The 24,762-nt window shown below is 36.1% G+C and overlaps 1 protein-coding gene across 1 annotated transcript in view; it reads right to left on the bottom strand.

The window, feature by feature from the left end:
• Nucleotides 1-24,762, bottom strand: part of LOC306887261 (uncharacterized protein) — a 57,564-nt gene that overhangs the window by 17,994 nt on the left and 14,808 nt on the right. The window contains exons 2-12 of the mRNA XM_079444879.1: nucleotides 18,879-18,947; nucleotides 13,626-13,660; nucleotides 11,720-11,811; nucleotides 10,497-10,581; nucleotides 6,619-6,705; nucleotides 6,256-6,393; nucleotides 5,395-5,487; nucleotides 4,834-4,956; nucleotides 3,653-3,730; nucleotides 3,481-3,562; nucleotides 3,186-3,251 (exon numbers count right to left, since the gene is read on the bottom strand). Coding sequence (XP_079301005.1) covers nucleotides 3,186-3,251; nucleotides 3,481-3,562; nucleotides 3,653-3,730; nucleotides 4,834-4,956; nucleotides 5,395-5,487; nucleotides 6,256-6,393; nucleotides 6,619-6,705; nucleotides 10,497-10,581; nucleotides 11,720-11,811; nucleotides 13,626-13,660; nucleotides 18,879-18,947 — 948 coding nt within the window. The remainder of the gene's footprint in view (nucleotides 1-3,185; nucleotides 3,252-3,480; nucleotides 3,563-3,652; nucleotides 3,731-4,833; nucleotides 4,957-5,394; nucleotides 5,488-6,255; nucleotides 6,394-6,618; nucleotides 6,706-10,496; nucleotides 10,582-11,719; nucleotides 11,812-13,625; nucleotides 13,661-18,878; nucleotides 18,948-24,762) is intronic.

A 24,762-nucleotide genomic window follows, 5' to 3' on the forward strand; every position in this document is an offset into this window, starting at 1 on the left:
ATTTACACTCAAAATTTTTACTTGACAAAACTGATCAAATTTAGGGGAGAAAAATTTCTAGAAATCACACTTATATGCAGGTTTTAAAACCCTGGTTCTTAAACAAAAATGTAAGGAACTTCTTAAAGAAAAATGATTTTGCTGACATTTTCATTTTTAGCAGTTTTAATCTATGTTTTGTCTTATTTTAAATCATTTTAATCTGCCTCACGTCCCATTGGAAGTGTGAACCCCCTAGTGAGTCCTGACCCCATGGTTGAGAACCACTGCTATAGATACTTCACAAACCCCAGGGTCAATGACCTGGATGAAACAAATGTAGGTTAACAGTTAAACAGGTTAAATGAGGGCCCTTCAAAGCCCGCAGTGTAGACATAAACATGTCGGTTATGCAAGTCATTAATGTAGTCTAACAAGCAGCACTTAGAAACTAACATCACCGTGGCTTAACCAGACGTGATCAAGACATCTCCTGAAAGTTCTGTGATAAGTGAAACTACATTTAAACATTCCTTTCCACTGCCTTTGTCTAGTCATTTCCAGTGTTTGTTGTTGGAATCTTGTCGCATCGCGTCTGGTTAGGACACAGTGTTAAAACGTTCAATATAACATGGATCAGGCACGACCAAAATCAATCCTCACAGCCTACTAACAGATTCTCATTTATACAACAAGAGGCCCGTAATTCTTCAGCAGATGCTACAGAATGATGCCCAAATGAGCACTTGAATGAATTATACAACATTTTTGCTGTGGCTCCAACCTCCAACACCCAAGCTCATCCTCTCCGAACCTCCCACACTCTCTCTGCCTGCTGTACAAACAACCACAATCCGTGTTACAAATGCTTGTCTCAAAGGATAAAAGGCGTTAGAAAAAGGCGGATACAGGAATGTTAGTTTAGGTAAATCCTTTAAAGTTGTTACCAGCCAGGCTTAAGAACCAAGGATGAAGAACTGAGAGAAAAAGATAGGGAACACAATCGACAGAAACATCAAATGCATCTAATACATTTACCATTAAAGCATTTCATTAGAAGATGCTGCTGTCATGTTTAGCAGACTAAACAACAACCTTAAAATCTTAAAGTTGCTGAATGTAGGATTTTGACTCTACTAAAGCATAAAAATACCATAATATGTTTGCAAATATGCCAAGTTAACATACTTGTTTATCTGAAAAACAATGCTACAGTCAGTTATTCTCCTTTGAAAATGTGCATTCCGGGCCGGAATATCTGTATATGTTTTGGTTTGTGAAACCCACCCACTGCCAGTTTACCCAATTGTATTTCGGCACCCAGGTTGCCAGTTTGCGGAAAACACACCGCATTTCATTTCATTCATCGCCATGTGCGCTCGTTCCTGTTGGTGTCGTTAATCTGGCAACCTGCGTGTGCATCAAGTCAGAGGAGGAGGGGCCGGGTGAAACAAACCCTCTCCAATATTTTGAATATGGACTGCAATACCTAGTTCAATCCTACATACAGCAGCTTTAAATACAAATTGTGCCTTTCAAGGTTATAAATAACCTTAAAAACAGCAGCCATGCTAATATCATCTGCACTAGAACGTCAAGTAACCAAAGCATGTGTTTTTGAGAAAAAAACAACTAGGGTTGGGCGATATATCAGCTATTCATGATTAGTGGTTGACTGATAGGTTTTTCAAGAATTGATGCAAATAGCCTGGGGTCAGCAATATATGTAATTGTTAAAGAAAAGTTTCTTTTGCAGGAAATTAGCATATTAGAATGATTTCTGAAAGATCATGCGACACTGAAGACTAGAGTAATGATGTTGAAAAGAAATAAATTACACTTGAATATATTCAAATAAAACAGTTCTTTTAAATTGTAATATTTCATTACTATTTTATGCTTGATTCTGATTGGTTGTCAATATTATTCAGTAAATGAACAGCTGAAGTAGTTTTAGTAGTTTCGTGACCGCAGTTCAATATGGACACTGTATACTTAACCAAATTATTTGAGTTATTTCAAAAGACACTTGCAGCCTACCACAGCTAAAGAACTAAAAACCACAAAGGCGTTGAAATAAATGACAATTTCCTTTATTATTTATGGAATGCATGCTCTATCTCTGCTCTCACTCTCTTTTATGCACACACTTACAGACACTCGTGCACAAAACTTGTAACTTGATAAAAGAGTTTCACTATTTAAGAACTGTGGACATTTCTCAGTAGCAGCATTATTTTTGAACTAGTTAAATGTTCAGTTTCACTATTAGTAGAGGCGTTGCTGCCGAATGCAGCAGACAGCCACACAGACATTCAAAAATATCTTGAAATAAAACACCTGAAATGTCTTGTGGTGCGTTAACAGTGTTATAAGTAAAGTAACAGACTCCAGACTGTGAATTATACAAAAATATAGCGCATCCAATGGCATACATATTGCCATTTAAACACGGCCTGAAATGAAATCTATTTTCTAAATGGTTTTTACAGATCTTACTGTGAACAATTCTTATATGACTAAGTATCTTTTTTGAAATTGTACTGTTCAATTAAACTGTTTTGCGTCTCTGAGCAACATGACGGTGTTTTGTTCCTATGTATGAATGCCTCAACTGTTTAATGATTCAGTTCAAATGCAATGACTCACTTATTAACAGTAATTTGCTGCCACCTATTGGCGGTTTTAATTTCACATTTCAACTTTTTTTTTTTTATAATTTCAAATATCAGTATTTAATATATCAAAACATTATTTATGCATTTGTAATTGCAGGTTAAATGCATTCATGTCAGCCCAATTGTCTTATTATTCTAATTCACTGATTAAATGTAAGAATTTGACTCAAAAGATAATGGACACTTTTAGAAAAAATGGCTTTATAAAGGTAAAAATGCCCATAAAATGTAAAACTCAGTTTAAACTTGTTGGAAAAGATTAATTTCTATTAGTGTGAACTGAGCACCACACAGAATATGAAGAATATTAAAAACTTTAGGAGTCAGCTGTCCACAGCAATCCTTAAATTACCAGCACAATAACACACTCAGCAAAATATCGTCTAGAAAATATCAAGATATTTTTTTTTGTCAATATCGCACACCCCTATGTCCCTGTCCTACATTTTTTCTTTTTCAATATTCTGCTACACTCGGCTGTCACAATAGAGAACAAAAGATCTGACTGTGGTTTCATTGTAGCTTTACCTGATGTTGGAGAAGGCGGCCCAGTCGTGTTGTTAACTCCAGGTTTGGAGCCCAAAGCGTCCACCTCTGAAAAAGCCAATAAAGATGAACAACCAAATGATGTGTACCGAAGCATTGATAAACCAGCAAGAAGAGTTAAAAAAAAAAAAAAAAAAAAAATGACAGGACACTTTTTCAGCAATATTGGTTCTGGAAGTACATCTCAATCAGTTTTGCAATAGAGATTTAAAAAGGCATTTCTACTTCCAGAACCATCCTGATCTCTGGATACTGAAGAAGACCGTGTGCATGGTACCTTGCTTACTGACAGGAGCGCTGACCGACTGTGGCAACTTCTCATTGATTAATTCCACACATTCACTGGGAAAGAAGCCAACCTGAAGAAAAAAAAGAGGGGAAAGATGGGCTCAATGTTTACAGTGTTACCGAAGATGGCCCAAATCAGATTCTAAGGTTTAGATCAGTACCTGGAATCCATGCTTTCCTCTCCACCACGTGGTGTCGTCTTTGGGTGGCATGTCAATCACTGACAAAATATCACCAACCTTTAGAAAGAGGAACAAAGACACATGCAAGCGATTAGCATGCAAACACACACACACATCTAGTAACAAACATGCAAATTAATTGTGCATTGAAACCATCAAAAACTCTTCATAAAAGTATATTAGCATAGAAGAGGATGATGATTCAGTTTATATTTTTCAACCACAAGCACGTTAACTGCTGCAATTACTGTGTGTGCGCACTGCAGACAAAACACTTCATATCTTCTCAACAACATCCAGTCACAATCAAATTAACATCTCTATTCAAAAGCACTGTTGCGTGCCGAAATATACTTTGACCCAAGTTTAAAAAAAAAAAAAAAGAGGAAGGGAAAAAAGTATCAGTTCCTATCTCTCAGTGGAGAGCAGAAAGAGAAAGCATTAAGCCTGAGATGAGAGAAAAGAGAAAAAGAGAAAGAGAGAAACCAAAAAGGAAAAGTTTGTCGAAATAAATGTTGATGTTGGCTTTAAAAGGCTTGCCCAAATATAAAAATTCAACAGACAAACACAGACAAATACAGCATTACTAAGTGGTTGCTAAAGTGCTTGGAAAAGTCGTCAGGCATTTGTAGGTGGTTGCAAAGGGTTTCGGAGAGGTTTTTATGGTCTCGCCACATGGTTAAAGCTAGCTAGCTAGATCAGTTGAAAAAAATGATGTCATATGTATGCAAAGAAAGTGAAGTGTGACAGACAGACAGAGAGAAAGAAAGAGAGAGACAAAAAGAAATAGAGAGAGAAAAGGGGCCTCAATGTGTTCTAAGTTTGGGTCACCCCATTCTCTGGCCCAGAAAGTGTCGCTGTATATGGAGCAGCGTATAGGGAGGGGGGACAGGAATAGACATGACGGAGGAGGAAGAGCAGAGAGAACGAAAAATTGTCCCAGGACCAGGTAGGCTGTGCATGCATGTGCAGAATAAGGACAGGACGTGAAAAAGAGAGAACTCAAACAGGGTACAAGGTCTTCTGGAAGAGTTTGGAGTTTATGCTGTAGTTTGATGTGCAACACTGAAAGGAGCTTTAGACTAGAAACTAGAAGCTTTCATATGTCCAATCTCAAAGAAATATATCAACAGAGGGGAAAAAGTAAGTGGTCTGAGTACCTCAATAGAGATCTCATCGCTAGCCTGAGCAGTGTAGCGCTTGATGACGTGAGCAGCAGCGATGGCAGGGACGTTTAAAGATGCTTCTTCTTTCAGCATGAACCTGTTGCCATGGTTGTCAATCTGTAGAGAGCATGAAAATCCATTAACTGTAATATTGAATGGTAGCTGAAATCTCAAAGCAAAATTCATGAAATGTATCTTAGCAAAACAGATTCAGCCATTTTTTACAAAAAAGTGTGTGTGTGTGGGGGGGGGGGGTCGCCTGTGATACATGTATAACTTCATGCTTATGTTGTTCCAACAAGAAGATATTTTGAGAAGTGTCTGTTTTTTTTGGCCATACAATGGAAGTCAATGGGCTCCAATGTTGCTTGGTTTCCAACGTTCTTTAAAATATATTTTGTATTCCACAGAAGAAAGAAACAAACATGTGTTTAGAAACTCATGAGGGTGAACTATCCCTTTAAATAAGTTTAATTTGGACATGCTTCCAAATTGCAGTTCTTATCTACTCTAATGTATGTTTGCATTTCCATCTTTGCTCTGCTTGCCTCTCACCTCCATCCAGGTGAGAACCGGCCCACAGTTCAGCTTATTGTCCACGATCATGGAGAGACGGTTGAGATACTCCGACAACAGTGGTGTGAATATCTGCGTGAAAAAAACATGCATGCTAAGCTCAAATGAAAGTCTCACTTATTTTTCAAATGAAAATATGTAAGATTCAGGTCAGTTTGATTTTTTAGTAAAGAAACAAATACTTTTAATAAATTTATTGCATCCTAAATAAAATTAAAGTGTTAGTACATTTAAGACATTTATGTTTCAAAAGATTTAGATTTCAAACGCTGTTATTTTGAATTTTTTATTCAAAGAAAAAGAATTCTGAGAAAAAAAACAACTATTAAGCACTGTTTTCAACATTCAAAAAATGTTTCTTGAGCAGCAAATGATTTCTGAGGGATCATGTGACACTGAAGACTGGAGTACTGGCTGCTGAAAATTCTGCTTTGTCATCACAGGTAAAAATTCATTTTAACATTTTAAAATATAAAACAGTTATTTTAAATTGTAATAATATTTCTCAATACAATATTTCACTGTATTTTTGATCAAAAAACAGACCTGCTCACCATAAGATACTTCTTTCAAAAACAATACAAAATCGTATTGAACCCAAACTTTTGTATCTAATGGTAATTAGAATCTACCAGATTTAAAATAATCTCATGATAAATGAAAATACAATAGTGACATGTGAAAGATTAAGTTTAGTAGCACTGTCCCTAAGTGGCACCAACCTACATAACTGGCCGACGACCTCAATACAGAGCAGCTAACTCCGTTAGCGGTACGACATGAGCTACGATGAAGCTAAATAAGAAAAAAAACATTAGTATCCAGTTTAGTTGAGCTCACCTCCACCCGGTCTCCGATCTCGCATAGGGCAGGAAGGGCCAAGAGCTGTGAGTAACGGCGGTCGTAAATGCACTGATGCAGGTGGGCGTCCAGAGTCCGGAACTCTTCGTATGAACGCCGCACCATCCATGTTTTACCCTAGATTTCAGCAAGAGAGAGAGAGAGAGAGAGTGAGTTGGGGAAAGAGGGGCAGAGAGAGGTGGGGGAAGGCAACAAATTACATGCCAACAGAGGAAGATGCACGATGCAAAACGATGTGTAGTGCACTGAATTCTTTCACGTTTGATACGGTCAGAAGCTTTTTATTTGAGGCAGGGGGGGTGTTTATTATTAGCGCTGACATGGGCATGTGCGCCCACTCACCTGGCAGGACACCTGCACGAGGAAAACCAGATCTTTGGCACTGCCCGAGGTCCAGCTGGCATCGCTCTGCTCGTTGGCAAACTGAAGCTGAAGGTGTAAAGAGCAGACATTAATTCATGAAGGTGCGAAGAAGTTCAAGCACACATAAACAAACATTTAAAGGGAATGTTCAGTCTTGCATCATCATTTAAGACTATATTTCCACTATACCCACACGGTACGTTGCAAGCCAAGAACAACTGGTTGGTTGATTGGTTGCATACATTAGGCTGGTTTTGGGTTCACTGATCCTGATCTGACAAGTTTATCATTGGATAAGTACATCTCAATGGGTGCTTACATTTATCATGCACCTGCATCCCAACGTAATTGTGCATTTATGTATGAGTTTACAGGGTGTAAATCCAATTTCAAGAGGCATTCGGTTGCACTTTCCATGTTTCATTTCTCTTGATATTTTGAAATGAGTAGAAAGTAACAACATAAAAACCAAAACATGTCCTGAATTGCACTGATTGTAATATCGCTTTCAGTCTGGACAAAATTGCCCGTTACATTTGCTACTTTCAAACACATGACTGTTTATGAGAAGCTGGGAACATCCCTTCACAATAATTCACCAAAATGCTGTTTCATATCCATATAGCATGCAAACTTCCTCATTGCTTTGACAATGACTGTAATCAGTGAGACACTCACTTTTATCCAAAGCTACTTACTGTTTCATACCAAACTCCTAAGTCTGGGGACAGTAAGTTTTTTTTTAATAATGCTTTTATTCAGCAAGGAGACATTAAATATAAAATAGCATAACTGTTTACAACACTGATAATAATAATAATAAATGTCTCTTCAGTAGCAAATCAATCTTACAATGGTTTCTGAAGGATTATAGGACATTGAAGAATGACTGCTAATATATATATATATATATATATATTAAGCAGAAATCATATGTAAACAATCAAACAAATGAAGCCCTGGAGAGCATTTACTTACTTACTTACTTACTTACTTTTGTCATTTAGCAGACGCTTTTGTCCAAAGCGACTTACAAATAAGAAAAAGTAACTAAAACTAAAAAGTTACAACTCTATAAATACTATCTACCCACATATTTAAGAAAATAAAGAAATTAAATCAAATTAACACATGCATATAACAACAACATTTCAATAATAAACATATCAATGAAAAAATTAAATAAAAAGCTACTACTATCCCTTGCCGGTGTCCCTGCCCGGTGGAGTCGCACGGTAGAGTCGATGGTCTTTACACTCTTTACTTTTTTACTTTTGTCATTTAGCAGACGCTTTTGTCCAAAGCGACTTACAAATAAGAAAAAGTAACTAAAACTAAAAAGTTACAACTCTATAAATACTATCTACCCACATATTTAAGAAAATAAAGAAATTAAATCAAATTAACACATGCATATAACAACAACATTTCAATAATAAACATATCAATGAAAATATTAAATAAAAAGCTACTACTATCCCTTGCCGGTGTCCCTGCCCAGTGGAGTCGCACGGTAGAGTCGATGGTCTTTACACTCTTTACTTTTTTACTTTTGTCATTTAGCAGACGCTTTTGTCCAAAGCGACTTACAAATAAGAAAAAGTAACTAAAACTAAAAAGTTACAACTCTATAAATACTATCTACCCACATATTTAAGAAAATAAAGAAATTAAATCAAATTAACACATGCATATAACAACAACATTTCAATAATAAACATATCAATGAAAAAATTAAATAAAAAGCTACTACTATCCCTTGCCGGTGTCCCTGCCCGGTGGAGTCGCACGGTAGAGTCGATGGTCTTTACACTCTTTGGTCTTCACACTAAGAGGGCTTCACACGACGACTGCCGCGACCGCTGCCGCGGTATAATAACCTTTATTATACCAAACCAACAAATGATCATTTCAATTCAGCTGGACCCACTTTCCTGTTTATCAACTACAAATGGCCAAGCAAGTGCACACACTGACAAGATACACGATACAGTACGAGACCAAACGCGATTTCAGCAACTCTCATCCTAGTAAACAAAATAAGCGTTTCCTAGCAACGGCAAATGCGCTAAACACTGAGACAAGTAAATACACTTACGAGCTGATTTTAAACTTCCGCTGATAGACTGCTTCTCTTAAAGACCACTTCCATTACACTGCCTTCTGCTGGCGCTTGAACCCACTTTCCTGTTTATCAACTACAAATGGCCAAGCAAGTGCACACACTGACAAGATACACGATACAGTACGAGACCAAACGCGATTTCAGCAACTCTCATCCTAGTAAACAAAATAAGCACATAAATACATTTAAATACATATACCCATAGTCACGAAATGTACGTGGCATTTCAAAGAACCATGGTGCTGGAATGGTACATGGCCAAAAATACCGTATTGCATTAGCAATTGCACAAAGAACAGAAGATCTGTAGAGACCCTTTCTGCTTCACAGGGTCAGAGTAAAAAAAACATGTAAAGGTCTTTTATTTTTGTCTTCAGGGGGTTTAAACACTAATGAGACGGACTCCCACTCCTGTCATGTTGTGCGGTCAGTGCGCTCCAGGTGCTCTCAAGTGTGTGTGTGTGTATATACACAGAGCTCTGCCATTATAAACACAAAATGCAGCACAAACACACAAAACAATGCCACAGGGACACTGAATTACATTTTGAGAATGAATGTCTATCATTATGGCTGGAAACCTTCTTAAATGGATCAAAGATTTTAGATAAGCTTAAACAAAGCACTCTGTGGCCGGCGGTTTATATGAGAAGACATACTGCAGTGTATCTGCGAATCAAGTATAAGTAATTGTTTCCTCTTCCCTATCAGACCTCACAAACAGAATCGGAATGTGTGTGTGTGTGTGTGTGTGTGTGTTATTGAAGGTTTTTTTTACTAGTAATAACTCCAGAAGTCGAACTCTAAATGTGGTGCACCTTGACAACTGATCTATTGTGCACAACTATAATGAATGTTATCTTTCATCAAAATGTAAAAATTAAACCACATTTCTAAAGGTCATTTGGGCAGGGCAACATAATATTAATATTATAGCTTTAAATCTTGTTCTACTTCATTCCTGGTAAATAGTCTTTTTCTTAAACTGCTAAATACGGTATAAATAAGTGACCCTGGACCACAAAACCAGTCTTAAGTGTCAATTTTTCAAAATTGAGATTTATACATCATCTGAAAGCTATAAATAAGCTTTCAATTGATATATGGTTTGTTAGGATCAGACAATATTTGGCCGAGATACAACTATTTGAAAATCTGGAATCTGAGGGTGCAAAAAAAATCTAAATATTGAGAAAATCACCTTTCTTAGTTCTTAGCAATGCATATTACTAATCAAAAATGAAGTTTTGATATATTTATGGTAAGAAATTTACTAAATATCTTCATGGAACATGATCTTTACTTAAAATCCTAATGATTTTTGGCATAAAAGAAAAATCAATAACTTTGACCCATACAATGTATATTTGTAGCAATAGCCAAAAATACCCCAGCGACTTAAGACTGGTTTTGTGGTCCAGGGTCACATTTGTATTAATGCTTACATAGGCAACATTTGAAGGTATCATTTGCTCCTGATGTAAAACACCTTCTTTTGGGAAAAACAATAATATGAATAATAATCAAAATGATAAACAAGTTGAATAAATAAATGATATAAATGATTTAAAAAAATATATAATTATTATAAAACAGAGCATAAATGTACAGCAAATCATTTTTTTTGCATACAAATGTGACCTATAGGGCTGGGCGATATAAAACGTTTCCATTTTTATAATATTTTAAGTGGAGAACTAACAAACGTCTGCTTAATAGGACAAGAACTTACCTCGATAGAACCGAAGTCCACATTTTCATAGTGAAAGTGGGCACAGTCAACAAGCTTGGGGAAGTGACCTTTCACAACAGAAAGCCTGGAACCACAATCAATAGCTGAAATGAGTTAACAAATCATATACTGTATTTTTATCAGTTACAAGTAGAGAAAACTTTAAAACGATGTTTAACTTATCTGGTTAATCAAATTAGTCATTATAGCAAGTAGCACTATGACTATCTCTCAGCCTTAGGATTTTCATCTGGAAAACAACGAAATGAAACAAAACATCCTACAGACTTTTCAGTGCTCTGGCAAACACCAACGCGTTAACACTGAGTTTTGCCCAGGACAGTACTATGTACATTTTCCTCAGCTCTAGTATTTTCAAGTTCAACCGAATGTAGAAGCTCTCTAGGGCAGCTTTCAGTAAGCTACTCGTGGACACCGCAGGGAAACTTTGCATCCCATTATCAGTTATTTCAGGGGGAAGTGAAACTCAGTTCTTCCTGTTTTACAGTGTGTTCAAAGCTCGACAAACCTGAAGCTGAATTCAGTTTCTGAGCTACAATACAGACAGTATCACGGCTCTTCACTTCATTAACTATTAAACTAAAATATAGTAAATCTCTTTTGTGTGTCTAAAACCTATAAGGCTGTTTTACTCTTCATTTCAATTGCTTGGTCTACACCTGAGTTTGAGGGTCTTGGTTACAATTCAAGTGGGTGTGGTTGCTAGGTGGGAGAAATGTGCTTTATGATGTCCAATGCGAAATAAACGAGGACAGAATTGTGGAATCCAGTCGTAAATATGGAATTTACTGTGGAAAGTGGAATGTCAAGGAATTTGGCAAAGGTTGGATGAATAAATCAAAATGCTATACATTAAACTGCTAAAAGACTGCTATTGAAATATAATGTATACATGTCGACTACACAAGCTCAAGCACATGTGACGCTTGTGGTGTTTTCAGTGTCTGCCATCTTACATGACTTGAACTTCATCCCCAGAGCTGCTCTGGCTCACTCATTGAAACATTATTTTAAAACAAGATTATACAAATTTTCATAATAAACATCTGTTGTGCAGCACATTATTTGTCAAAAAAATTAAAGAAACTAATTAATTTCATTTGATTGCCATTTAAAAGATTTGCATTAAATCATAAAACAGAATTAGGTCAAAAAAAAAATTGATTTCACATGGCCTGATGGAGGGACATGCAGTTTCTCACCTTTTGCTCATCTTCCCCTTCAAGTTGGCTGTGGTTCCCACCGATCGGGTCCCAGGCTCCCCAGAACTGTCCAGATTATCAGTGCTTCGAGCCTAAAGGACAGGGAATGAGAATATAGAGGAAACAGTTTTTATGATGGGTTCATTCAACAACACAAAGATCAAAGCCATCCCTGTTTCAAGAGCAAAAGTATGCATCATCTGAATTCAATGACAATCAACATACTTTGGAGAAAATAGATTAGAAATCAGCAGTGATATTACAGAGATGATTCTCTGAGGATTCATAAGGTCTCAAGCAGATCACTTTGATTTTAATGTTCAAATCAAACTAAGAAAATTACTAAGGGAGCAGCAAGCAGCTTGTGAAGTGACCGGGACAGTCGTCTGTTGACCTCTGGGACTCATTTAGAATATAAGCCAACCTTTTACATCAAACTTCACACTTTGACCACTGGCGTGTGATTTTTAAACCTCTATGCAAAATGAGCATCAGATATGAGATTTGTGATTGACAGCGGTGCGCAGCAAGCGATAAAAGCATCAAAATATGAATCTTCAAATAATACATTATGGTAACACTTTATTTCGATAGTCCACTTTAGACATTCCACAAACAGTAAGTAACTACATGTCAACTAGCATTCATAAGAGTATTAGTAGACTGTCTGCTTAATATCTTCTAACACTTTATTTTGATGGATCCACAACATACAACATGAGAAACTTTGCAAGTATGCCGACTTATTTTCTAACCCTAAACCTAACCTAACAGTCTACTCATAGTTAGTAGACATATAGTTGCAAATTAATGAGAATTAGTTGACATGTAGTTGCAAAGTTACTTATAGTTAGTTGAATGTCTAAAGTGGGCATACAGTGTAACCTAAATTTTAATTATTAATGCTGTGTATACACATTAGGCCTTCAGAAATAGCATTTATGTATTTATAAATATCTAAAATGAATAAACTAAATCAAAATATACGTATTCAGATAGGTAAAAGAGAGAATTTTTTTCAAATATATTTACTGAGATGTATAGAGAATTTATATAATATAATTATTAGTAGTATTTTACCTAGAGAAACAAACAAAGGTACTTTAGATTAAAAAGAACAAAATAAAAAAAGTCCAAAACTTCAGCAACAATCATTTTATAAAAAATTCTCTCATATAAAATATATCATGCAAAATCAAATTTTATGCCAACTGATTTTCCATTAAACAGCAAAATGCAGTTTTCAACAGACTTTCATTTTACTGTCTTTGCCTCAAGCTTACAGCTGATGTTGTTAGAAAATATGAGGTGACGTGACATGCAGCTCTAAAAAGTTCAGAGCAGTCATTCAGTTCCGGCAATAAAAATAAAAAAAACAGCGCTCTGGGCCTGAGAGCAAGAGCTGCGTTCACACCGGATGTTTCCTCCCTTATTACATCTTTTTATTCTTGTCCTTGATGAATAAAAGCCCCGGTGAATTATGGCTCAGTCATGCAGATTAGTTCTGATAACAGCGGACCATGTCATGATGACTGTTTGAGTTTCATCCACCTGACAGGCAGTTTCGATGGAAACACTGCCACGGGAGCATTTGGTTGCGAGACAGCATTTCCTCGAACCCCTCGGGGGAAGAACAGCTCTCTGCAGTCCTCCTTTAGGTTTGCACAACACCAAATAGTCACGGATGAGTTTAAACACTGGAATGAGGGATGACAAGGGTGGATCTGCCTGCTGCTTTACACAAAGCAACCCTGTTTTTGTTTTCTTCTGCAAAGGGATGGCAAATTAGGAAAGGCCAGTGTATTGATAAGCCAGTCATTTTAGAGGCTATGATCAGATTGATTGAAGCACTGTGCGTGTGGCAGTATGGGAGAAAGGAGGTGTCGGACACTTCTGTCAAACTTACCTTTATTGCTAGCTGCTCTCCCCTGGTCAAGAAACCTTTAGAGATGGTCAGTAGTGCATAAGCATATTTAACAAGGATTAAACCTATACTGTACTGTTAAGCAAGCAGATGTGTGTGAACTTTGTGTGTTCCTATATACTCCTAATGATAACCTCAGTATGTGTGCTTACTTCAATAACTAAGCAGAATGCAAAGCAAAAGCACTGGTGTCATGTAAACAAATATTCTGTTTGGATTTGCATGCTGCAACTCTTAGAGGAGACAAGAAAGCAAAGCTGAAAACACTGACAGACTGACCTCAAAAGATAAAATCACTTCCGTCAACCTCTACTTGACCACAAGCCCCACAGCTCCCGATCAGAGTTATCATTGATAATGAAAACTATTACAAAAACTACAAAGAAGAATACTACTAGCATTAAAAAAATAAGTAAAAATTAATTCATCTTAAACAAAATAACTTTAAGAATAATAAAAAAAAATCATATATATATATATATATATATATATATATATATATATATATATATATATATATATATATATATATATATATATATATATATATATATATATATATATAAAAATATAAAAAATAGAGAAACTAAATCTAGAAACAACTACTAAATTACTAAAAATAAGATTAGCAAATAAACACAATACAAAATAAAAAAGGCCATTTTACAATTATAATACTATTTAGGAATAACTGAAACTACATGCAACTGAAATTGTAATATAAAAAATAAACATTTTCAAAAATATACTAGCCCTGCCCCTGATACGTTTAAAAATAAAACATTCTTCTGACCCAACCTGCTCCCAGAACCCCACCTTCTCCATTCGGCTTTGGATAGAGCACACATTCCTCAATCCGATGATATCTCGGCCCTCACAGCACATGGCTTGAAGATCAGCTGAGATCTCAGAGGAGAGATGTCGGCCAAATCAGTGACAGTGAGAAGAGCTGCCTGCCAATGTCTCGCCTATAAATCAGTGGAAATATATTGCACACTTACACCGCGGTGCATAGGCCTGTCTGAAGATATTAACTGGAGTCACACTGATTATGTGTCAGTCATTATTAAGCAGCGTTCCCTCTCTGTCCCTGACTGACACGAGGGTTATTGAGGTAGTCAACAACAAAAGCAGCATTTTTAGACATTATCGTGAAGCTTTCTTAAAAACTGACAACATTTAGCCTACTGTCAAAACTATTTTTGTTCTATTACCATAATATAAATAAAAACAGACTCCATTTACATTCTTAATGTCCCCTGGTCTTACTGAATATGATTCAGCAAGCTTTCATAAAAATATAAACGCATGTCTCCAACTGAAATCACTTTCTGCTAACATCAAGGATGGGGAAATATGATAATAACCAACATCATTTAGAACATATATACAGAAGGAAAATACAAATAATGCTTGCTGCCAAAGAAGTTGCTATGCGGTTGCTAGGGTGTTCTGGATGGTTGCTTATTGGCCCAAGTCTCTAAGATATTTTGGTCTCTAGATATGGCTCAGGGTTTGTCAAATCCCTAACCATGAGGAAAAGCAACAGTAATAGTCATGCTTGCTTAAGTATTCCCTTCTGAATATTGTGTTTCACTCAGAAATACACCACATCACAGAAGCCAAATATGCTGCGAATGCCATTTTAAGTTCTCTTGAAATGTCTGGTCTGACATTCAAAGAAACATAGAAGTACACTACTGTAGAAACGTTTGGAGTCAGTAAGATTTGAAATAATATTTTCATTCAGCTAGGACATGTTAATTTGATCAAAAGGGACAGTGAAGACATTTATAATGTTACAAAACATATAATATTATTTTTGATCAAATTAATGGAGCCTTGGTGAGCATGACACTTGTTTCATAAATATTTGTTCAAATCTTGCCGACCCCAGACTTTTGAGCGATAGTTTATATAGCATAATATGCTTAAAAACCCTGAAACAAATTAAAAGAACATCAAAATATTGTTTCCTCAACAAAGACAAACTGATAAATATCTATATTGAATGCTACAGATCATTAAACTAATTCAAATCAATACACTGCTCCAAGTTACATTGCACATTGTGTGCTGAAACCACGGGACTTGACCGTCCAGCTGCGAAACAGTGCCGAACAAAACACCCCTGGATCTCCAAAGAGGCAGCAAGCTTTTATTCAACCCACAATAAAGACTACATTTCAACCTTCAAGTGTTCCTCATACAATGCTGCAGGTATTACCGCGTGTAGCAACAGTAAACGCAGCTGGTTTTAACCGAGGCCGCAGTGATGTTATGCAAACACGCACCTGTCAGACCCGCTGTAGGATTTATAGCAAACAACGCACCTCGCGGCTGGCATACTGGTTCACCTGAGATAAACCTGGGATGGAAACATGCTAATCAATCAACCATGTCCACCTAGAGCATCTCTTCTCTGCTGTATGATAAAGTAAGCATAACTTGCACTAGTCTACTTTTCTACCACACCAAACCTTCTTAAGCAGTCAGTAAAGCCAGCCAATCCATGCCGTTTCTTTTGTGGTAACCTCATACGTGTTCTCCACGACTGGTTTATGTTTTTCTGAAAGATGCTGTTGAACACAACACACAGTAAGCTGCTCTTTACAGCTGATTCTTATCTTACATGTTAACATAAATGCACTCAAATTTATAATGCATTACACAACTAAACATTTAATCCCTAAACCAACTAGGCAAATATTTCAAATACTATTCAAATACTGAATCTTCCTTGCTCTCAAATTGCTTCATACCTTGAGCATTCTCTTCCTCTTGAACATTTCTTCTGTTGTTGATACCGTGAGGCAGAACTACGGAGGTCAACAAGGTCGAGTACTAGGAACACTTTAGCTGTCATCACCTCTCTACGTCAGCTTCACCGAATTCAGATGCATCCGAGTTTGTTCTCCTGCGGTTGGACCCTCCACAGATACGTGCAGATGGGTGGGCTTTCCTTGGAGATTCCCATAAGCATAAGCACACTCTTTCTCCACATACTCGTCTATCTCGCCTTTCTAACCGTCTCAGACACACGAAAAGCTCACGTTCAGAGGCACCTGTTGAATATTTGATGTGGCGATCTGAACGCTGGGTTAACGCCAGGCCTCTGTAACTCCTCAGCTGTTCACAGGAAGTGAAGGGCTGCTCGTATGACAGAGCATTTGTTCTGTTCTCTCCACTCGTTTTTGGACATGTTATGGATGTTCAGGCTCTCTTAATTAGGTGTGTCCTGATAGTTCAATAAAGAAATATAACTAAGTTTAAACTAAGGCTGCACGATTAATCAAAATATAACCAAAACTGGTATATGACTTTGTTTGCTCATCTAACAGGCTGTAATTCAATATAAAAAAAAATTACATTAAAAAATGACAGCTTATTAAAAGACAGCCATAAATAGGCCTATTAGTACTGTCATTTTTACAGTTGTAATGTAAACTGAAGTATTACTATTTTATGTCTCTTAATTACTTTTTTAAAATCTACAGAGAAAATTCTGATTTTGTTTTTATTTAATAATAATAATAATAATAATAATAATAATAGCAACATTTATTATTGCTGTTGTCATTTATTGGAGATATAATTACAAGATTTTGGCCATATTGTGCAGCCATATAAACAAACACAGCAAACCTTGATTTTTTCAATCACATTTTTTCAAATCACAATTTTTAATCAGAAAAACTATATTTCATCCCCAAATCGTGCATCCTTCGTTTAAACTGTTGGCTCAATGACTTCAGATGAAAAATCATTAGCGTTGATCTAGCAGGTGTCTGTTTGCAGTTCTCTGTAATCTGTCATATTTCTGAGCGAAACAGGATAAAAAAAAAAATAGTGCTATATATCTGAATGGGAACAATAGGTTGAAGAAGAGGGGTTGCAAAATAAGAAGGATGACAACAGCCAAAAATTGCAAAGTCAATAAGACACAATATGCATTAAGAGAGTAAATTGGGTCAGTTTTGATTTCATTGAGACTTTAAAAATTAGATCACTATATATCCTTATCCCTCCATATAAAATAAATGCTTTAGGCCACAACTTCTGAGCATCCATCTGACCCTGGATTTTCATACATCAGAACTCAAAGTCCTGACCACTCAAAGCCCATTCTGGTCATCCAATAATCAATGTCCAGTTGATGCTATGCAGAGTTTACCTGTCTTTTCACCTGCTTCCCAGAAGATATACATAGACAACTCCCAAACAAGGGCTCTTCCAACTCAGTCAGACATTCAATGTAAGATACAGAAGGAGAGGCAAAAAAGGGACACAGATCAGGAACATGCACAGAAACAAAAGACGTGGGTCTCATTCACCAACATGTCTTTCATACAACCAGTGTTTAAGCCAGTTTAATATGGAAATTATAATTAATCAAAGTTAAAGTTATCACTTACATTTATTTGAAATTCACAATAAAACTCATTACATTACAGAACTTTTGTAGCTTTGAAAATAAACTTATTGTACTGTCACTTATTTATTAAGGTTTACAATTGGCATTTTCAGGAAAGGTCCTCCAGTGGGGATTCGAACTCGGGAAGCCCGTAGTGCAATGGCGCTATATGTCGGCGTGCCGTCCACAAGCCTTATCGGCACTGATGTAGGATCACTTAGTTATTCAGTTTAATATATTCTATCATATTATAAGAAATTAAGTTCAATTAGACTTATTGTAGAATCACTTTTATTAAATTATAAACTGAATAACACCAAGTCTAATTTCAAAGCAACAAAAGTTAGAAGAGTTAAAGTCAGAATGGGTTCTGCATTAAAATGCAGCCGATAATGTTGTAAAAAAAGAAGTAGTTTGCATTTCAACTAGTTTTGAAATTGTATACGAAACCGAAAAAAAAAAAAAGTATGTGCAGAGACTTGTATGAGGTTGTATGAAAGCCCTTATATGGACATGGGTGCGTATTATGCTAATAACTATATGAAGACATGCCCTCCCTCAGTTAGAATAATCTGGATTGATCAACAAATGACGGTAAAAATTCACAATTATGAGTGAATGAGACCCAATAATGCGAAAGCGACATGCACAGTTAAGAGGATGGGTTCAAACCCTGCAATTCGCCAAATGCATCTGAATCATCTTAATGCAGCGTTTTATCAGTTTACTGCTCCTCTCGCTCAGTTCATAACTGTATAAATTGAGTCAGAGTTGATCCCATCCTGTGCGTGAAGTGCGTTTGGCTGCGGAGCGGCACTTACCAGACATGTCTGCCAGGCTCATCGTTCTCACAAACATGGCGCATTTCCGAACCCACTGGGGTCCTGACACTTGACACAGAAAAGGAGAATAAAGGCCATTTAATGTCAGCCATGAGACTGCACTACAATCTCAAACACACTAGAAGCTGCCATAACCCAAACACTGTGGATTATGAAAATGCATGAATGAGCCAGCATGATAACAGCAAGAACAGTGAGGATGGCTTATATGGGAAGATATATTGCATCAGCTCAAACGTGCAACTAGTGGACACATGTTTTATTCATATTTGGTTTTTCAATACAGTTTTATTCACCTCAAGTTGAGGTTTTACTTTTTGTTAAATACTTTCTGGATTTTAGTACCACAATAATTTAACTTTCCTGACACTGATATGTTCTGTAGGGCTAGCAAGAGAAATAAAAGCAGTGCATGAAAGATTTTAAGAGTATGTCTTTAATTAACATGTAAATGAACTCCTGTAATGATGTGAAATGCCTTGTGCTTTACGAGGTCAGTCTCATGCAGAGCTGAACTCCAGTCCAGAGTGCAGTAAACAAACGCAAAGAATCCATGAGACCTCCAGGCAGGAATTCTTTGGTATGGGGAGTATTCTGCAACCATGGCAACGAGTGATGAAGGAATGAACTGTGTTTTTGTAAGATGCATTTTTCAGCCCATGTGAGAGTTGTGCCAAGTTCAGCCAGTTAACAAAGACTTTAAGGCCAAAAGCCTATTTAAGTACACAAAACATAAACGCTTGGCCAAGCCACTGCAAGCACGCTGATCCGTTCTACATAATACACATGCTTTATCGAACTACAACAAACCCTTGTATATCATTTAACTAACTTTCTCAGCAAGAATATCTTTAAACTGGAGCTCCGTTATGACATTAGCTTGTCTGAAAGAGAAAACTAACCACAGATGGCATTCGTTTATCCTAATTTGTGCCATAGTGCTTCTTGCAGTAATGCTGATAGAGCAACATGTCCCATTACTTGTGTTCATGTAGTTGTTTGGAGCACATTCAGGTCTTACTCTCCAAACAGCCAAAAAAAAAAAAACAGATTTGAATCTAGCTAGTCAAACAAGCACTTATTTTGTATTAATAAAATAAACTTGTCATCCATCCAAGCCAGTAATATGTAATATAAATGCATATGTATATATAAATTATACATATATATATATATATATATATATATATATATATATATATATATATATATATATATATATATATATATATATATATATATATACACACACACACACACACACACACACATATACAAATATATGTATAAAAAAAATTCAATATTTAGTAACCCATGCATGCTACTATAAAATGCCTATTAAAAATAAAAATAAGGAACAAAAAAGATCCTACTAGATAAATTAAAATTAAATTTCAGTATATGCACAGCAATCTTACTTGACTGGTACAACATTTTTATAAGACTGTAACAAACTAAATTAGCAACCCTTTATTTGCAAAGTGTTTTATAATCCAAAAACAGGCTTTACCTCATGCTGTTCAAATACAAATGTAGTACTAGTATAGTATATTAGAAGTACATTTTTACTAAGCGGATGGTTGTGGGTCACCATAGTAACACTGTCAGCTGTCGTTTGAACGCGGCTGAATTGTGCTGATATGGAGAAGAGCGAGAGAGGCTTATTATAGAGAAGTCGTGCTGTCAAAGTCCATACCATCATGTGGGCAGCGTCTCTATAGTAACAGCGCTGGCTTTGGCCATGAAGAAAGGCTCAGCGCGCGTGTGTGTGTGTGTGTGTGTGTGTGTGTGTGTGTGTGTGAGAAGGGTGAAACCAAATGGCTGTTAAATAAAGAAACGAGGATGGATGTAGAGAGAGAAATATTCAAACAAACAGTGGGCTGTGTTCGTGTAAGTGTCACACAGTGTTTGAGGTGTTCGTGGTAATAACCACACTAGAAACACACGGCCCGAGCCGCATCCAGGAAAGCACACGCTGTGAAGTCTGCCTGTAGGTGCGCTGGATAAAATGGGTCACACACACACACACAGTATTATTGTTACTTCCTCCCGCCATCTCTCTGTGCTGTCAGATCATGAGTAGTTCTGCTGTACACACACACACACGTACACAAAACACTACTGTGCTATCTGACCTTCAGAGCTGGGGTGTAAATATTTGATCTGATAATGATGCAATTAGGGCTGCAACTAACGATTATTTTGATAATCGATTAGTTGGCCGATTATTCTTTCGATTAATCGATTAATCGGATTAAAAAAAATATTGACCAAAAAAAACACTATTCCACATTCTGCCCAATGTCCTTCAAACAAACGTGACAACTGAATGCTATGAAAACATACAGTGCTTAATTTATTAGACCACTTATCATAATAAAGAGAAAACATATTTTAGAAATTTGTCAAAAATTTGTTTAAATTTAAAAATGTTATTGTCATTTATTGGACATAATAATAAAAAATGTCCTCATAACAGCTTGCATTCTTGCTGGTATTGTTTATGTACTTTTTGACTGCAATTGGGTATCGCGAAAAAAAAATACTCAAAACAAAATAAAAAAAAATAAATAAGTGCTCTGGTTTTCTTTCATAGATAACAGCAATAATGATATTATAGCATTAAAAATAGCCTACTACTGTTACTAAAGAGCTTACACATATTGGAGTACTAACCAGTACAGAAAGCCGAAAAATGATTTTGGTTATCACCAATACTGTTACTTTAGAGCAGCAGTGGCACAAACCTTACATAAACACATTGTTAAAAAACTTACATAAATTTGTTAAGCATTGTAAAAATTGAATATAGTTTAAACCTCTATTAAAAATTAAAATAATAAAGATAATAATAAAGACGAATAAAAACACAAACTCAGTGTTAACCAACAGGTAAGAGTAATGTTCTGCAGGAACTACTTTGATCACAGTCACCTCGTCATTTCTTTATCCTGTAAAAGGCCGTTATGGAGCGTCTCATGTTTATATTCAGACTGACAATTACACGCTGTTATCCCTTTAAAGTTCCTACTCTCATAAAATATTTTAATTTATTTTAAACCTTAAATTAACTTTCAACAACAGATAATTCAGCACAATGGATATGTTTGCGCTGAAAAGCCTATTAATTGTCTCCCTCTCTACTGTGTTCTGTCCGTCTGACGCGCGTGCGCGCGCCCGCCGCGCCGGCGCTCATTCGGTATTTTAAACTTAACACAGACTGTCAGGACGGACCTTTATGCAAAAATGGAAATGCTCGCGTGAATTTGTGGCATTTATAGATAAGGATATTACCGTAAACTGAACGTTTTTGCGCTGAGGACGCACACGCATCTGTCAAAGCGCCTGACAGGGCAAGCCATTACTCTTATGCATTAACTTAAAGCTTAAAATAAAGAATTATCATGTTTTGGGCAGCTTGGATCACGTGCTTCTCCGGCAGAATCTCATTCTGTTTCCTCCACTATTTTTAGATGCATTTTGTCCATAGAAATGCATTATTCAGTGCCGTAATTTGACTAACCAGCTGAAGTTGGACGTGCACTGTGGGCAGACCCGATTAATCGATAATGAGAATCGTTGTCGATGATTTTCATAATCGATAATAATCGATTTTATCGATTAGTTGTTGCAGCCCTAGATGCAATTCAATGGTTTTAATGATTCAGTTTAATAATTTTAAAGTTTCATTTGATTCAGCTATTTTGGTCTGATTCATGATTAGAGCTGTGTTGATATATTAAATATTTCCTATATTTTTGAGATGTACTATAAATTCAAAAGTCTGAGGTCAGTAATTTTTTTAGCAAGGATTCATTTAATTGATCAAAATTTTAAAGTAAAGACATTTTTACAAAAGCCATTTATTCCAAATAAATTGTCAACGTTGATAATCCTAAAGTTTTTTTGAGCAGCAAATCAACATATTAGAGTGATCATGTAATATAGAATTTAGCTTTACATATCAGGGAAAAAACATTTAAAAATATATTAAAAAAAATTAATAAAATATTCTTTAAAATTATAATATTTAACAATTGTATTTTTTTTCTCTAAGCCTCAGTGAGCATGAGACTTTTTTTTCAAAAACATTAAAAAAAAATGTTACTGACCTCAACCTTCTGAATGGTTAGTGTAAAATTAAACAACATCATGAATCTGTTGTAATTTAAAAAAAATAATCCTATAGAGGTTTGAATCATTGCCATTAATCTGTCTGTTTAAATGAATCAATCAATAACAATTCAAATCAACCTAAAGATTCAAATGCATCATTATTCATTAATGTTCACAGAAGTCACTGTCTGGCATGTTTTAAATATTAAAATGTTTTAGCAAAAATATATGCAGGTAAATATACGTAGCTATACTATGTACTGATGCATATAAACTGAAATGATTAAATATCATTATTCCTTACTGAAATCTGAAAAAATGCCTTAATTATTTGAACTAGATTTTACTTCACATTTTAAATTCAAATTTGGTTGAAATTATGGGAAAATAATATCATCTAAAAGGTCACAAATGAGCAATCAGCCCTTTTTTACTCATTCTTATATTCAAATTAAATATTATAAAATATAGTGAATTAGTTATTAATTTTAAAAACGCATTCCATTTTCATCAGATCATTGTGAGGTTGCTACATTTTTACACCCCTAACTCTCCCTACAAGCTCTGATTAAAGACACGCTGCAGGTTAAAAAACATGGGTTTGGAGAAGTTGACAGTGCTAACAGAACTAATGACTGGAAAACACAACCCTCAGATATCATCAAACTGGAACTGGCCACTACGATCATTGTTTTTCGGTTGCTGTTACTCACAGCAGGTGTCCTGGATCTGACCTCGAAACAATACAATAGGACAGCAGCCATTAAGTCACTCAAGCAGAAGAGGCTATACAGGCTATTGTTAATTGTCTTGGAGAGTCGCCACCCCAAAACCCCACCTCCAAATCTCCAAGACTAAGCAGCTTTTTTCCAAGACCATTAAAAGGCAGATTATATGCATAGTTTGTGGATGCCATTTGAGAAAAAGCCCAAGCGAGCATATTCCAGTAAGATGTAATGGCCTGATGAGAACGCTACACTTGCAAAGAAGTACTGTGTGCTACTATAGTAACGTGATGGTATCAGGTGACATGATACTGAAAGACTACCATATTTACATATGATAATATTTACATGGAATTTTAAAAGAACATCATGGGATGGTGATGGCGCCATAGGAACACTACCGTATTTTTACTGTACTTTTAGTGGAAAGGTGAACCAGGTAAATTTGGAAATGGATGCACAAATGTCTTGCAAGATATAAGCATAGACAGAGAGTGAACCAACTCCAGGGTAAGGCTAAAAGCAGCCAAATCTATTGACTACATACATCATAAACCCATCTTTTTAGGCAAGAACCAGATATGGGTGTCATATAGGCAAATAAAATATTTTTAATGATCTGAACGCTTTTGATTGGCCATTGCATTTCAAAGCTCAACAGAATTGAGCGTGATTGGTTATAATGAGCAACACTGTAAAACCACTTAAAAAGAAAAAAACCGGTGCAACATGAGCAGTTCTTAATTTAATGCCACAATCGACACTTTCCATTTATTTCCCCTTTGTTAGCAACAGACGTAATAGATTTGATTTATTTGTGCTCGGACATTTTTGTCCAATTTAGTGGCATTTTTGCTCCAAGTTCCCATGGCCTTCCCCAGCCTTACACATGCTCCGCCTGTGGCTATAAGCAGTATCTTAACCAGAAAAAGATAACAGAAGAACACTACTGATGAGAAAATCAAGAAGCCTGAATCAGTTTAGATTTGTACAGTGTTTTTCAGACATTCCTGCAAAGCATT

The sequence above is a fragment of the Barbus barbus genome (genome assembly GCF_936440315.1).
Source record: "Barbus barbus genome assembly, chromosome: 21".
Lineage (NCBI taxonomy): Eukaryota > Metazoa > Chordata > Actinopteri > Cypriniformes > Cyprinidae > Barbus > Barbus barbus.